Source organism: Haliotis asinina, chromosome 16 (genome assembly GCF_037392515.1).
Source record: "Haliotis asinina isolate JCU_RB_2024 chromosome 16, JCU_Hal_asi_v2, whole genome shotgun sequence".
In the NCBI taxonomy this organism is placed as follows: Eukaryota; Metazoa; Mollusca; class Gastropoda; order Lepetellida; family Haliotidae; genus Haliotis; species Haliotis asinina.
This window is the reverse complement of record NC_090295.1, coordinates 23,153,279-23,170,706: the sequence shown is the minus strand read 5'-3', so window position 1 is coordinate 23,170,706 and position 17,428 is coordinate 23,153,279. Positions and strand designations below refer to the sequence as shown.

The window sequence follows — 17,428 nt, the reverse complement described above, 5'->3', positions numbered from 1 at the left end:
TTTTGGAGATGTAGTGATTCTACTAAGGTGCACAATGATAATTTTGAAAGCAAAAACCATATCACACACTTCAAACTGAAAGTTTCAGTTCCGCCCGTTGTTGCCATCTGATTACATAAGTATTCGCTACATCGCACATACAATACGAATCAGCAGTTGTAATCAAAGATTTCTGACGGAGTTGGGGAGGTAGCCAGGTGGTTAAGGTGTTGGGTCCTCACACATAAAGCTGAGGTTTGATTGCAGTCAAGGATGGAATGGCTAAAGGCAATATCTACTAATATCAAGCACATTTGCAGAAGATAGCTGAATTAAAAAAAACAACAACAATTATATCCTTGTTATACTCAAAAAATGTCAAAGCACAAACACATCGAACTTCAAAGTCCACTCTGTTCCTCCTGGTTTAAACGGTTTATCCTGTCGATAATGCGTTTAACAATCGTTTCAGAATACTTCAGCAACGACACATCGGTTGCTCGGAAGGATCCCCACTCCTTTGGCGCTACAACACGATAATGGTGTAGAAGGCATCGAGACAATGGACATATACAAAAATTGTGCCCTGGCCGAAATTTTTCAACAGAATGAATACCACCAATTTCAACACCTGTTGGTTGGATGATCAGTTTTGTCCTGTCTCCAGGGTTGTTTGTTTTCAAATGACTTGTGTACAACAGATAAGTAAGATTCAGTCTCCTTGCTTCTTCTTTGAGGGTAAAATTTCCCATATGAGGCTGAAGGTTTAAAGGGAAAAAGGCATGCCGGACAAGCATACCAGAACATGATGGTCGACCTTTTAAGTTGTCAGTGATCATGTCCGACGTATTGGAATACACTTTAGGTATGTAGACTTCATCCGTGTCTCCTGTCAGTATATATTCAGAGACATGCAAGTTTCTATAAATACATTCCTGAATGGCAGCAAGTTGTGCAAAATAATGAATCTCATTTCGATTTACAGGTACATCCCAAGATAAGATATCTAACACTCCCAAATCACGGTAATGTTTCAAAACATTCATGGCAGATTCGTGAATACTGTAATTGTAAATAATGAAGTGGTCGACACCGAACATGAGACTGATTTCAAGTGTCTGTATGAGCTGCAAAGTGTTGCTGAAATTGGAATGGAGTGCTGAGAAACATCTGGTCAAGCGTCTTTTCTTCTTCAAAGGGTAGATAACTCTCAACATATTGTGGGCCGCAGTAATATTTCCACTAATGCTGACTGTTGTTGGTCGGACATCTTTGGGCAGCATGCATTTGATAAATCCTGAATGGTATCTGAAAATAGATTGTTGAAAAAGAAAATTAATCTGATAGAAATCCTGAATAGTATCTGGAAATGGCAATAGAAAGATGGAGGTAGTCCATGACCATTCGAGTGACCTTCGATTGACCTTGATGAAGGTCACTACGTCACCAGTTCAGTGATTTACTGAAAAGATAGTGTATACATAACATCAATACATCTAGATAACGTCGTAAGAGGCGACTAACGGGATCGGGTGGTCAGGCTCGCTGACTTGGTTGACACATGTCATCGGTTCCCAATTGCGCAGATCGATGCTCATGTTGTTGATCACTGGATTGTCTGGTCCAGACTCGATTATTTACAGACCGCCGCCATATAGCTGTAATATTGCTGAGTGCGGCGTAAAACTAAACTCACTCACTCACTCACTAGATAACGTATTAACATAAGCTTGGTCGCCATTTCATATAGAGCAACATATTGAGAAGACGGCAGCTTGATACCTTTCTTCACACGGGGTTATGAAAGGTGGAAGGGTGAAAGGACTGTTAGACTATTGCAAACACCGTGAGACAAATTTGTAAGATCTCTTCATTTAGCTTATCTTTATGGGACGCCATACTTTTCGATGTGAAGTTTTCCTGTGTGAGTGAGGTTACATTTAAGATGTTACATTTACTCAGTAATATTCAAGGTATATGGCGCCGCTCTGTAAATAATCGAGTCAGACAATCAAGTGATCAATAGCATGACCATCGATCTGCGTAAATGGGAGATTTTTCGTGCATGGTCATGAAGGGAACGTTTTGTTAAACAAGTGAAATGCAGACACAGAAAAATCAGTTTTCCACACGCAATCTAAGGTCAAGGCTATTGGTGCAACCAGTGGGGTGTGTCACGTGACAGATTTGACTGGTTGTAAGCTTCGTCAAAATGCACTTACATGGTTTCGTATGCTTTGGCTATTGACCAATCAGAATTCGATAATTTATCTTAAGGGCAATAAAATGCAGTTTCACACAGTTTGTAAAGCATACACCCCATTCATAACGCACTAACAGAATGGCAATGAAGTGTTGTCAGACATGAACAAATGAATGATCTGTAGCGTGTGTGTCCTCGATGAGAGTTCGCTTGGCGTCTGATTGGAGTATAGACAAACTATGGGTAACATCTTCTTTATTTCGATAAAGATGTGCCGTTGCTTGAAGTCGTTATTGCCTATATTCTATTTCACAGCTTCTACGAGGGAATGTTAATAAGTTTTGAGCCTTGAGCATTTTTCATACCCAGGTGTCACAGCCTATGGTACGACATTGAACCTTGGGGTGTAGCTGATGTGATATATAAGTTTTGATATCCTAGTCTCAGATGTTATTGAACAGCTCACATTGACAGAAAGAGACCCCCAGTGAAAATGGATAAAATTGAGTATAGAGCAGTAATTAAGCTTTTAGTTCTAGAAGGAAACTCGGCAAAGAACATTGAAGAAAGGCTTTTAGCAGTTTATCAGGAGGTCTTCCCCTTTATCTGCTACCATCAAACGATGGGTCAATGATTTTAAGCATGGTAGAGAGAGTCTTGAAGATGACCCCTGTCCAGGTCGCCCAACAACAAGCACTAGTCAGGAAAACATTGACAGAGTGCATAGACTTGTGCTGGAAAATCGTCGAATCACACTCCATGAGTTAGAGGAGACCACAGGCATTTCACACGGATCCATCGAGACAATTCTTCAAGAACATCTCGCCATGTCTAAGGTGTGCGCAAGATGGGTGCCAAGAATGCTTACAGATGAAATGAAGCAAACAAGGGTCACCATAAGCAACTCCATGCTAACCAGATACAACAAGAATCCAGAAGATTTTCACTTTAGGCTAGTAACCTGTGATGAAACCTGGATCCACCACTATGATCCTGAGAGCAAACAAGAATCCATGGAATGGAAACATGTCACTTCTCCCAGGACCAAAAGGTTCAAAGCCTCCAGATCAGTGGAGAAGGTAATGGCGACAGTCTTCTGGGATAGCAAAGGCGTCATCCACATAGATTACTTACCAAAAGGAAGAACAATGAATGGGGAATATTACGCTAACTTGTTGAGGCAAGTGCGACAGTCAATCAAGGAGAAGCACCGGGGAAAGATCAGACGTGGTATTCTTCTACATCAAGACAATGCTCCTGTACACACATCTCGCGTTGCAGCCGCTGCTGTCCAGGAATCATCCCCCCCTACTCTCCAGACCTGGCACCAAGTGATTACCATCTGTTCCCAAATCTCAAGAAACTCTTGCGTGGTCGTAAATTTCAGGATGATAATGAGCTTATTGCTGCTATTGAGGCTTGGTTTGAGGACCAAAATGGCGCCTTGTACAGAGATGGCATCAGCGCCTGGCAGAAAAGATGGAACAAGTGTCTTGACTCACAAGGGGACTATGTTGAAAAATAAATGTGGTTCATACCAATATTTTGTGTTTTTCTATGCAAGGCTCAAAACTTATTGACATCCCCTCGTAAATATATAATGCCATTCATTCAGTAAGAGTTAAGATTTCATCCATCAACACCTCTTTCTAATTCCTTAAACGACAATGTCATTGCGATCATGTCCAGTTCATTGTCATTCATTTGTAACACTGCACTTGTCGTAACCTTTTGTTACTTTTTCGTTCGAAAGACTGGTCGGTCAAATTTCTTTCGGTTAAATCACAAATATTGTCTTAATCAATGAAAGATTTAAAGTTAATCAAAATGTAATTCTCTTTAATGTATAGAAATCGTTCAAAATTTCGATTTTGTTCCGTAAAGGATTTGAAATTAACGTGAAAAAGGTTGTCGACTTTAATTGATAAAACACTTAGAAGAATATATTCTACTGAACTTGTTTCAACATTGTACCAGTTTTAAACAATTAAATAATGTAGAGTGATACTATCATCTACTCTTTATGTGGAGATGTACAAGATATCATTGAAGGAGTAGACAGCTTGGAACTAAGAGAGGTTATTGACCATTTAATGAACACTAATGGTGAATCGCTTATAGATTTTATGACAACCTCCAGTTTATGCATGTTAAACGGTCGTGTTGGTACTCAAGACTACACATATTTGACTACACAAGAAAAATCTGTAGTGGACTATGTTTTAACAGCTGGCTAGAAAACATAATCTCCGATCATCTGTGAAATAAATCTCCTGTGATATAAGCTGACGAATGTGTATGGAATTCATGGAGCATTGTCAACATATGCAGAACTTTGCAGTACATAGAATCAGTGAGCTAATCAACAAGGCTGGTCGAAACCCACCACCAACGTTAATAGGCCACTCAGTTTTAACTTGGGAAATAGAAGATTTTTCAATATACACAAGTAATGATACAGAAAACACCAGAAAACCTATAAAATATATACTGAACATCATTGAAAACGCACCACCTGTAAATTTTGAAATAAGGCAATAGAATCTTTTGGAAATGGAAACTTAATGGTGGGAATTTTGATAATAACACACTAGATCGTGAATAACGCTCTACAGTAAAAACGGATCGTTCGAACACATCATCGAACACATCACATGAAAACAACAAAATCCATGCACATCACACACGAAGGGCACAAATTGCATGCAGAAAGCATGCTGTTCAGGGGTATAAATGACTTTCGGCACAAAACCGTTCTCATTTTCGCAGTACTTTCGTAAGTAAAGTTTTTTCGCCATGCCAAGATTGTCACCAGAGGAACGAGAACAGGCCTTGGGTATGTTGCAGGTCGGCGCTTCAAGCAGAAACATTGCACGACGATTTGGGTGTCATCATTCGACCATTCTGAGGCTTGCTAACAGATACCAACAAACAGGAACCAGCAGGGACCGGCAACGCCCAGGTCAGGCACGTGTTACCACCCCTCGTCAAGATCGAGACATTGTACGGCGCCATATTCGGGATCGAACCTTGCCCGCTGCCAGAACCGCCAACGCTGTCCAGGGTCGACGTGGTTTGATCAGCGCTTCCACCGTCCGACGCCGTCTCCGTGCGGCAGGGTTACGTTGTCGACGCCCTTACGTTGGACCCATCCTGACTGACAGGCATCGCCGTGAACGCCGACAATGGGCTGAACAGCATCGTGTGTGGTTGTTACGACGTTGGCATGGTGTGGTGTTCTCCGACGAGTCGCGTTTTCACTTGCGAAATGCTGACGGGCGTCTACGGGTATGGCGTCGACGGGGTGAACGTTATCATCAGGATTGTGTTGTGCAAACCGATCGGTGGGGTGGAGGAAGCATTATGGTGTGGGGAGGGATAAGTTATCACCACAGAACCGCTCTGATTGTTTGTCGTGGCAGAGTGAATGCCGTTTACTACCGTGACAACATTCTTCAGAACAACGTCGTTCCCTTCTTTCACCAGCATCAAGATCTGCACACATTTCAACATGACAATGCACGAGCCCACACTGCACGTGTTTCGATACAGTATCTGGCTAACAACAACATTCCTCTACTTCATTGGCCTGCATTGTCACCAGATTTGTCACCCATCGAACACTTGTGGGATTACATCGGCCAACGCCTCGCACGTCGTCCGCAGATCAACAACCTTGGGGAACTCGACAATGCCTTGCAGCAAGAGTGGAATGCAGTACTAGTGCCTCAGGACTTTATTCAGAGACTTATCCGTTCAATGAGGAGACGTTGCACAGCTTGTGTTGCTGCTAACGGGGGTCATACACGCTACTGACTTTCCATTTTGACCCCATCTTTATTTCATTGTCAGCTGCATTAAATCTTCACTGTTTTGCTTGATTGTTTTTTGCTTCTTTTCTTTATCAAACATTGGTCTACACAAATATGTAAAATTTACATAGATTGCTCACTTCTGCTCTTAGAAATCCACAATTTTAGGGGTGGTGCGTTTTCAATGATGTTCAGTATATTATGAAGCATAATGCTGAAGATATTCCCTTTGATTTCCTCCTCAACAATGAGAGTATAAATCTATTAAAGAACCAGATCTCACAAATTGAACAGACAAGTTTCAGACAGGCTTGAATGAACTGTATGATGAACTGTTGTCAACCATTAAAGAAGAAATGGACATGAAACTTGAACACTCAGTAATTCATATTAATGGGTACAAGAAGAAGGCAAGGAAATCAAGAGCGAAACCATACTGGTGTGAAGAGCTCCAAATAAAGTGGGACAATGTGTGTGATAAAGAGAAGAAATGGACTAAGTATAAAGGGTCAAAAGCTAGAACAGGAGAACTAATAGTGCAGCAAGAAAAGAATTGGACAAGCTACATCGCAAATATAAAAGAACTCACCACACTTAACAATTAAAATCACAGATTCCTTAACCAAATGAAGTATGTTTTGGAAAGATGTTGGGAAACTCGGGATCGAAAATGAAGGGAAAACCATGATACCTGATGAAATAGCCACAGAAGGAGATAAAATTATAACTGACTATAAACTTGTGATAGACAGATGGAAAAATGATTATTCTGCTTTGTTAAATCCTGCCATAAATATAGACAACCAGCAAGCAGATCACTCTCAGGACCTACATAACATGCAACATAAAACTTTCCCTTCATCTTGGAAATTATCCTCGGTAATACAGCTTCATAAGAAAGGTGACGAACATGTGTGTTCAAATTATAGGCCTGTTGCGCTAACTAGCTGTGCCGCTAATGTGTTTGAAAAATGCGTTTTAAATATGTCTTCAACTTCTTCAGAGCTTACAATCTGGATTTATGCATGGCGATTCTACAGTAAATCAGTTAACGTATCTTTATAACTTTATCGCTGGTGCAGTAGACCATGGAAAGGAAACTACAGCCGTATTTTGTGACATAAGCAAAGCCTTTGACAGAGTTTGGCAGCGGAGCATTATTCATAAACTTCATGCCTACGGTATAAGGGGTACTCTCTTAAAATGGTTCGAAAGTTATCTAGATAGCAGAATGCAGAGAGTGGCAATAAATAGTTACAGTTCAGATATTAAAACAGTGGATGCTGGTGTTCCCCAAGGTTCCGTTGTAGGTCCTCTTCTGTTTATCATCTATGTATTGTTGACGATATACATAACAACATTGCGTCTTTGCAGATGATACATCGGTATATACGATAATAGATGACCAAGACACAGCAGCCGAAACTTTAAACAGAGATTTGGCAAATATTTCAGACTGGGCTACAAAGTGGCAAGTTAGTTTTATTTCTAGGAAGACTGAGGGTATAACATTCACTCTAAAAACGCAAAATTATGTCAGGCCCCACTTATTAATGAATGGCGAAGGTACTAAAAAAGATGACAACCATAAACATCTAGGTATTACACTTCAAAGCGATTGTTCTTGGAAAGTTCATATAAGCGACATGATAAAGAAAATTAGTCCAATGATCAATTGTCTGAGAAGTTTGAAATACCGTTTATCTCGGAAAACTCTATACACCTTATATACTTCCTTTATCTTACCACTTTTTGACTACTGCTGTCATGTCTAGGATAATTGTACGATTGAACAGGCAAACTTACAGGAGAACTTGCGTTTAGACGCTTTACGGTCCATATGCGACGCGGTTCGTGGCACAAGTCATGATAAACTATACAGGGAAACCAATTATAGTACACTGAAAGAAAGACGACACCGTTCTAAGCTCATAACGTTTTATAAAATGTATTATTGTCTGACTCCAGATTATTTGAACAACATTGTACCAGGAAGAGAATTTGAAAAAAGCAACTATAATCATAGGAATAGTACTTCTATTCAAACTATTAACTGTCGAACACAAAGTTATTCACAATCATTTCACCAGGTGCGCTTATGTCGTGGAATCCATTGCCTGATGGATTTGTTAATGCTGTTTCCCTCAGTCAATTTAGAACAATGATAAACCCAACAGAAGCTCATAACTACTTTGATTTGAATTCTGGATTATCAAATCATCCACTGTCGCCTCAAGGTCGGCTGTAGTGATCTAAACGCGGACAGATATATGTGGCACACATCGGAAACATCCAAGCGTTCATGCGGTCATGAAGACGTTCTCCACTATCTCTTTAGTTGTCAGAACTATACGAATCTAAGGTCAACTATGTATTTTTATACTCAAGGATATGATCTTAAAACAACTTTATACGGCAATGTGCATTGAATAACGCAATAAATAATGATATTCTCAACTCATTACACCACTTCATTTAAAAAAGTAACCGTTTTGAGTGATTATGATCTATGCATATATATATGGAATGTAAGAGAAGCTAGATGTAACACGATCCTCTGCAGCAACTGACTTGGATACTAGGCATAACCAACACCTACCAACAGTTGTGTGTTATTTGGTCCTACTATTGATCTTTGTCGTCGAACTACTTAAACTATATGTCCACCTATTGGAACACTTCAATGTACTGGAGCGGCGTTAATATAAGCTTCTTAGCTTGCACGCCTATCCAGATGTCATCACATTTTGAAATAAAAATATGTTTAAACCAACAGAATGTGACTTTAACTGAGGCGGAAGACCTAAATACACTAATAAGTATAGTAGAGGTTTCAGATGCTATGAAAAAGGGCCCCAGGAATCGACAATAGCCAACCAGAGGTTATAAAGAATGATACTTGTGATGAAATTCTACATAGGCTGTTTAATCTCGTTTGTGGCTGGTTTAGTACCTACCCTATGGCGAAGAGGAATTATTAGCCCAATCCCGAAAAGTGGAGATGGTGACCCACGGATCCCGATAAATTATAGAGGAATCACACTTCTCTGTATCCCATATAAATATACTCAAAACTTTTATAAAACAGAATATCCAGCTGGCTAGAAAACATAATCTTCTATCATCTGCGCAAAATGGATTCAGAAAATGACGCTCGTGTCAGAACCATATTCACACTTGAACAAAATTTCCCTACAATAGGAAAAAGTCAAAATTGGCAACATATTATGCTTTGTGGATAATATGAAAAGGGCTTTCGATTCGGTGAATAGAAATCTCCTGTGGTATAAGCTGACGAATGTGTATGGAATTCATGGGGCTATGTTGAATGCTGTTGAATCACTATACCACGATGTTAAATGCTGTGTCAAAGTCAATACTGAAAGGACGGAGTGGTTTGAATGTATCTTCAGGAGTAAAACAAGGCTGCTGTATGTCTCCAACCTTATTCACCATGTATGTGAATGATTTAGCCGATAGTGTACAAAATCTGAAATGCGGAGTAGATATTGATAACATCAACATACCTATTTTGTTATATGCAGGTGATATTGTGGTTATTTCCCCAGAAGAAGGTAAACTACAGAAATTACTTAATCACCTACACGTGTGGTCTGCTTATCACCGTAGATAAAACGAAGATCCTTCACTCAGACCAGTGTCAATGCCCAGATTAACCGTGCAGCTCAGTTGTTGTGATATGATAATGAAATACAGTTTTAAATATACAGTACTTGATTATTGTGTATCAACAAGTAGATCCACCTTCCTCAGCAGTGCGTTAGATGTGTTATATATGTGAGATTGAGAGAATCGGAACTCAGATTTATATAATGACAGTAATAACAAGTTATAAGGTAATAAATTAAGAACCCATAGACTGTTTAAACAGGAAATATCTTCGTCAGCATATGTGAGAATGCTCATTTCAAGACAGCAAAGAAGATTGGTAGCACCACTTAGGTGTGGAAACCTGCCTCTCAACATTGAAAGAGGAAGATCCACCAAGCCTATTACTCCCTTAAATGAGAGGCCGTGTACATTATGTGATAAAAGTCAAGCTGAAGATGAGATTCATTTTTTGCTAGAATGTAAATTTTACAGCAACTTTAGGAATATACTTATAACTTCATGCAGGCACATTACAGACTGTTTTACAAAGCTGGACAACCAGGCTAAATTAATCTGGCTTATGAACACTGAAGAAATGCAATATGGGCTAGCCCGATGCATACAATAGATGTACCACAAGCGACGGTTAGCTTTGTAACATATCTGTGATATTTGTAATTTTTAAATCTAAGAAAGACAAGAGTGTTAATGGATGACAACTTCTTTATTGTGAAGAGTCTCGACGTTTCGAAGTATGTTCTCACTGCTTCATCATGTGAGTGAAACAACCGAGTACAGCCAGCTATATATGTACATGTAGTACCAACAACAGCATGACAATGGAAGCCAGTAGGTAATCGGTAGATGGACAGGAGTGGAAGCCAGGGGGGTGTTAACACAGGCATGATAGGTAAGATAAACAATAGGAAGATAAACACTAGGAAACCAGATGGGGCGGGGTACAATGGACAAAGGGTAGCCAGGGAGTGTAAATCTAAGAAATCTGCGATTATAAAGTGTGTAAAATATTGTGAATATTGGGATAAATCTGTGTGTTTGTTCAAGTAAATCAGTGTGTCTGAGTGAGTTGGCACGTCTATACAAATGAGTCTGTGTGTCTGAGTGAGTGAGTTTGAGGTGGTTCGTAGATCTGTTGGGATGGCTGAAAGAGTTGGTGTGTCTCCCAGAGTGTGTCGGCATATCTGTTAAAGAGGGTCGGTGTGTTGTTCTAGTGAGTCATTGTGTCTGTTCGAGCGAGTTGGTGTGTAGAGCGAGTCAGCGTCGGTCAGTAAGTTGATGAGTCCTTTCGAGTGTGTTGGTGTGACTGTTTGACTGAGTCACCTCGTCTGTTTGAGCAAGTCTTGTATCTGTTTGAGTGAGCTGGTGTGTTTGCTAGAGTAAGTCGGTGTGCTTATTTGTGTGAGTTGGAAGGTCTGTCAGTCTGTCAGAAGGAGACACTTAAAATGAGTAGGTGTGTATGCTTGTTGAATTAATGCCTGGTTGAGGGAGTTGGTGTGTCTGACAAATGAGTTTGTTTGGTCGAGGGAGTAAGTGTGCCTATCCGAATAAAGTATATAATGTGACAGGATGCGTGTTGTCTGTCTGTCTAGTTTCTAGCCAGTGTGAAATAATGTTTTAAATGCGGTGTCTTTTAGGCCTTATGAGGCCCGGTTGTTACATAGGTTTTATGGTAGTATGTAATTTGAAAAGACATGACACAGAAATAATCTATTCTTCTTAATATTTATTCCACAAAAATATTTTTTCTGTTTTTAATGTTTTGAAACTGGAACATTTAAAGACATCTTGCGTATTTATTTTGGCACCCTAAATGCTAAGTCAGCATGCCACCCAGTAGGCGTCAAGAAAAACCCACCTGTATCCCCATTTGGGCTCTGGTACATACTGCAGTATCCCAGGGTAGGTGACCGGTGAAGCTTGACCAGTAGCGTTGAAGTATGTGCACATAAATGTTGGCAGTCTCTTAGTATCCCAAAAATGTCTGACCAGTGCTATCACCCTGATTATAGGCACAGTAATATTATCGTATATTGCTGAATACACGAACGTGTTGAAAGCATCCCCAACTCTCTGGAATCCGATTTGAGATTCTGAATTGGTCCGCGCATGATGATGTGCATAGAAACGTTGCAAGAATCCCCGAGCTGACTTCACCAAAGACAAGCTTTGAGCCAGCTTCCGAAAATGTACAGATTGTTGGGTGTAATTTAACATGGCGAACACTGATATCAAGCCAGACATCAGCAAGGCTGCCACCAGCTTTCTTATGTTCACTTTCTTCTTCCCTCGCAACTTCTCACGTCGCATCGTGTTCAGAGCTAATATAAGCCAGTTCCTCAAAGACGGATGCACTCAACCTTAACACTTAGGAGATACATCTTATTGATGCCTTCCACGTCGTACCATATACAGATCAATACTAATACATTGTCCTTGATATCGATGTCACATTTCAGGGAACATTGAAGAATTCCACAACAGTTCACTATCACCCGGCAATTATGCAAGCAGGGGTTGCCTATGACAACAGCACACTGTATTTACCTGAAGGTACAGTTATGTTAATGACGATGATTGCAATGAAGAGAATCAATACATGTTGGGGCAGGTATAAAGGTGGCTGAGGTTAAATGGCCAAGCGTCCACTCGGCTTGCCAAACCGGGTTTGAGTTTCATGCCACGTATATCACTATTCCCGCAATATCACGGTGGGGGACACAAGAAATGGGCAAATAAAAACATGCAATCTGGAGTCAACAAATCTGTGACGCCGTCCAGTGTAGTAACCTCTTTTGGTGTGTACGATGTGAGCCCCGTACTTTTGTAAACGATTTAGTCGCCTCTGCATCTGTCTGTGACAAATGTCACGGATGTGTCAGGATAGTTTTTGATAGTTATGCATGTATGCATGTCATATTAATGAAGCCGAACATGCGGTCGATTATTTTGAATTCTGACCAATGGAGACATTGTTTATTCGCTTCTATTCTGATGTCGGTTTACTCCCAATGACAAAGGCCTTCTTCGATCCATTGTCATGCCATTGATAAATCCTACACAAAACTACCATTGCACGTGAAGAACATTTAAAAAAACAAGTACAATAATTAAATGATTAGAGCAAACAGCTATACATCTTTGTTTGCTAAAATCGATTTGAGCAAATTAGATAACTGTCTGTAAATATGGGTGGTCGCGCATTCCGTAAATCCTGTCTGGTCATGTCATAATATATTCTTACAGATCACATATATGACTTTTATATCCACGACATTTTCATTGTGCACACGCACACACGCACACGCACACACACACGCACACACACACACACATATTATGCGTTTATTGGAAGACCAATAGGCCTTTGACTTGAATGAATAAACTCATTATTACGAGAGGCACAATACCGGGTTCATTGGATATACACGCTTTGCATACAAGTAAGAAATGGGATTCATTTTCCACAGAGGCTGCAGTGTGTACATAAATCTGCTTTCTTCATCTATTCCGATTCTTCGTCCAAGTTCAGTTCTTAAGTTGTGTCATCCGCATCTAAATCTTGATAGAGCTTTACGGTATACTCTTAAGTTGATGAGAGTTAAATATTGTGCGATATTCAAAACAGGTTTGTAGGTAGCATATGAAGATAGTTTAGTTAGTTTAGTTTAGAGTTGGGTTTTTGTGTCTGCTTGCCATTGTGGTATATCTGTGTCGATTTCTGACAGAAAGAATGTTTTATTACCGAAGTCCCGCATGATCCATACGTATCCAAATCCATATTGAAATAAAATCTGTTTAACCCTTGAAGCCCATAATGTACGATTTACCCCGTCCAATCCATATAACATCACATAGGTCTGCCTTGGGTACCTCTCGTATCCCAATGTGAAGAGGGGCGGTGGGGTAACCCAGTGGTTTAAGCGTTGGCTCTTCACGCTAAAGGCTCGGGTTCGATTCCCCATATGGGTACAGTGTGTGAACCCCATTGCTGGTGTACCCCCGCCGTGATATTGTTGGACTATTGCCAAAAGCGGCGTTAAACCCAAGTCACTGATTAAAAGTGTTCATCTGAAAAGCTAACAACAATCTACTTATAAACCGATGGGCGCTGAAGTAACAACATACCGTTGGGTGAGTGAGTTTAACACTGGTCTGGGCGGTATCTTCGTTTCATGAAGGAGTACACGTGTACCAGAACACGTGCCTTTCATTCACGTGCTCTGGGGTAGCCAAATGGTTTCGCCGAACATTGGTTTCCGACCGTGGATATGTTGATACTCTTCACTGAGTTTAAATTGGAGACAGATCTAATGTAAATATAACGATAGGTTGTAGGCTTCTTTAGATGCTGGGCATACACTTCCTGGCAGACTGACCCTTAGACCTCCTAAACACGAGTTATTATGCATTTATTCATCACAAAAAGATTGACCATATTGTTCACGACTGGAAAGGAGCTCAAGAGACAGTCGACTGAAATCTAGACTTGCTTTTCAGGAAGATATGCTATTTAGGTGTGTAGGATGAAGTGATGAAGTGAAATCATGAAAGGGAGACAGAGTAAGGTGATACGGGTGCTCACGCAGGAGTATGAGTAATCAGTGAGCCCTTACCCATAGAGCTGTCTTTTGAATGGGACATTTTCCGGCAACCGGACAAAATGAACAAAAAGACACGTTTTTAACTAATATATATTTATAATGAAAAAGAGCCAGGAGACCCGAAACTGTGGAAATCTAGACTTGCCACATATTTTAAACTTGTATAGCCTGCCTCGGATGTCATGGATAACGCATTCACAATTTACCCGACGAAGGTGAAAATCTTTATGTTCGGTTCATTCCAGAGACTAGATGATAGTCTATCCATCTGCCAACAGCAAAAGATCATGTGTGTTTTCAACTGACATCAACACATTTTACAGAAAAAGGTTCATAGTAAAGAAAGTAAAGTACAATGAAAAAATTCTTCATTTTCAGAAACTGTGTAAATCTGGTCCTGCCTCATTACCTTGCGTAGGCTCTCTTGGATATAGTGTATGATTTTATGCTGCTTTTGGCAATATTCCAGCAATATCGCGGCTTGACACCTTGAACCGATGTGTGGAATCGAACCTGCATCTTCTGCGTGAAGTGCGGTCTCTTTAAACACTTGGCTACCCCACTGTCCCACAACATATTCGAGAAACAAAGGTCAGGGGGTTAAGTACATTTGTATAATTATCAAAAAGTAATTTGACCACAGTGAATGTGAGTGACTTAAGTTTTCGACACAGTCAGCAATACTCCAGCTATATGGTGGCGGTCTGTGAGTAATCAAGTCTGGACAATCCGGTGATCAACAGCATATGTATCGATCTACGCAGTTGGGATTCCGTGAATGTCAACCAATTCGGCGTTCCCGTTAGTCACCACCTACGACAAGCATGGATTGCTGAAGATCAATTCCAACCCGGATCTTCACAGGTTGTTTGACGTTAGAACGCTTTGGATTGTAATTCTGTGTTTAACAGACTGAATACATTTTGGAGGAATTGTCATATAGAAATAGTCAGTGTCAACATTACTATATATATTTTTGGCTAAAATTACTATAAGTTAGGCCGTAAAAAATAATCATTTTCTCACTTTTTAACAATATATGGGTCGGAGTGAAAGGTTATATTTTGACATTTTATTTTATGTCCAAGACCCCTTGATATCTGTGGAAATTTAACCCTTTTCTCCAATAGAAAATCAAAACTTAGATGTGTAAACATTTTATGCACATTTTAAGAGTCAAAGTTGCATCTTCTATTGTGTATGAACTAATGAAATAACTTGGGTTGGGTTGACGTTGTCGGGCGGGCGGTAATGAGAAACAAGAATATTGTTACATTTGGCCTCACCAAAATTTCATTAATTTCAAATTTATGCTAAACTGTTTTGATTTTACATTCGCAAGTCGGAACCATTCTCAATGCCATAACAGTCAAGCTGTGGGAAACGCATAATTGTCTTCAGGATATAATTAAATATCAGTTTAAGATTTCAAGTTTATCAAAATAAGTTTCTCTTAAAGAATAGACAAACGAATTTAAAATTGCCAAGGATAAAGTTGCCCACTTAAAGTTTAATTAAGAAGTATTTATGCAACACGTTTCAAGTAAAATTTACAGACGTGACCCATGAAGACAGTGCAGAAGGTTTGAAGCACGTGGAAACAAATGCTGGCAGTCTCTCAGCATCATAATCTACTGAATACACGCCCGAGTTTGGGGTATACCCGTCTCTGTGGAATCTGGTGCTTGATTTTGAATTGGTCCGAGCGTGCTGATTTGCATCTAAACGTTGCAAGAATCGCTGAAGCTCCTTATGACCCAAACCAAACTGTCTTTGACTGGCATCTTAGAAGTATACTAGTCCTGATAAAGGTAAGATACCGTGTGGTTTACAACTTGACATGACGTAATCAAGCAGTTACCATGCATCCATAAACCAGTTTACCTACTTTACTCTAGATATGGCTGGCCAACCTGACATAATTATCAAAGCAACTCGGCATGAACTGCATTACACCTTATAGTTATTTAGCTAACCATCCAACGTAAATATTTAATATCCCACTTGCATAATATGACCAATATGTTTGATCTGATCTTATTGACTCATGTTCTAGGCTGTACTCAGCCACAATTTAGCTATGTGGCGGCGGTCTTCAAATAATCGACTCAGAACCAGACAATCCAGTGAAGAACATTATGAGTCAGTGTCATTCTACACAAATCGGATATGATGACACGTGTCGATCAAGAGGGCGAGCCTGACCATCTGATCCCGTTAGTCGCCCCTAACGACAAGCACTAATTGCTGAAGATCAGTTCTAGCCTGGATGGTCACTGGTCTGACCAGTATGTGTAATGACTGTGAAATGTCCAAACTGGTCATTCGGACATTTGGACATATAGTATACCCCGGGTAGAACTGCGGGGTTCTGAGATATTCCTGCTTTTCTTGAAATCATCTTTGTGCTTGAAGGTAAGTCACTTCTATGTTGATTTGTCATTTTGTTAAATGTGCTCTAACTGTGCCACTCTGTTAAAACAACGACATAATGTGACATTTAAGTAAGGTTCGATTTTACCGTTAAGGCGCCATTATTCATTTATTTTGTGCAGTTACAGTTAAGCAATCAAATGTGACAATGAACGATGGGTGAGTTAGTGAATATGATTTTTGAACACTTTTAGCAATATTCCAGCAATATCACGTAATCTCGTAATGTAAACGTAATCTCAGAGATTAAAGCCTTGTAAATATTAGTGGTGAATGTTTAATAAAGACTATAATTATTGTCGACATGTTCTTTTATTTTCATTAGTATAATTGGAGTGGTTGGGTAGCTTCATATTGAAAGCGTTAACACATCATGCTGAGGATATTTATCGGATGTATACGGTTTACTGTTATTAAGTAGCATTACTCAAACTTCACCTTAATTCGTCTAATTTAGACTTGTGCTAACACATCTCGCCGACAGGCACAAATTCTGACAGACAATGAGTGGAATTGATTAAACAAGTCGAATAGCGATTCGTGTTCCTCCGGATCTATTCATGACCATCTCGGGTTATTCCGGGACAATCCTAATAGCGACTATCCTAATAGCGACTCGTGTCCCTCCGGATCTGTTCATGACCATCTCGGGTTATTCCGGGACAATCCTAATAGCGACTCGTGTCCCTCCGGATCTATTCATGACCATCTAGTGTTATTCCGGGACAATCCTAATAGCGACTCGTGTCCCTCCGGATCTAGTCATG

The 17,428-nt window shown here is 40.0% G+C and overlaps 1 protein-coding gene across 1 annotated transcript; it reads right to left on the bottom strand.

The window, feature by feature from the left end:
* Positions 1-331: 331 nt before the first annotated feature.
* LOC137268635 (uncharacterized) lies at positions 332-11,934 on the bottom strand. Its single transcript, XM_067803210.1, has 2 exons — positions 11,483-11,934; positions 332-1,287 (listed from the first exon to the last, which is right to left on the bottom strand). Exons 1-2 carry the CDS (start codon positions 11,932-11,934, stop codon positions 381-383), a joined length of 1,359 nt encoding a protein of 452 aa, XP_067659311.1. The 3' UTR covers positions 332-380.
* Positions 11,935-17,428: the final 5,494 nt, after the last annotated feature.

Coding starts and splice junctions, on each gene's coding strand:
- LOC137268635 (XM_067803210.1), bottom strand. CDS start 11,934: ATGCGACGTGAGAAGTTGCGAGGGAAGAAGAAAGTGAACATAAGAAAG. Junction 1,288..11,482: donor GAGCCCAAATGGGGATACAG/GTGGGTTTTTCT, acceptor ATCTATTTTCAG/ATACCATTCAGGATTTATCA.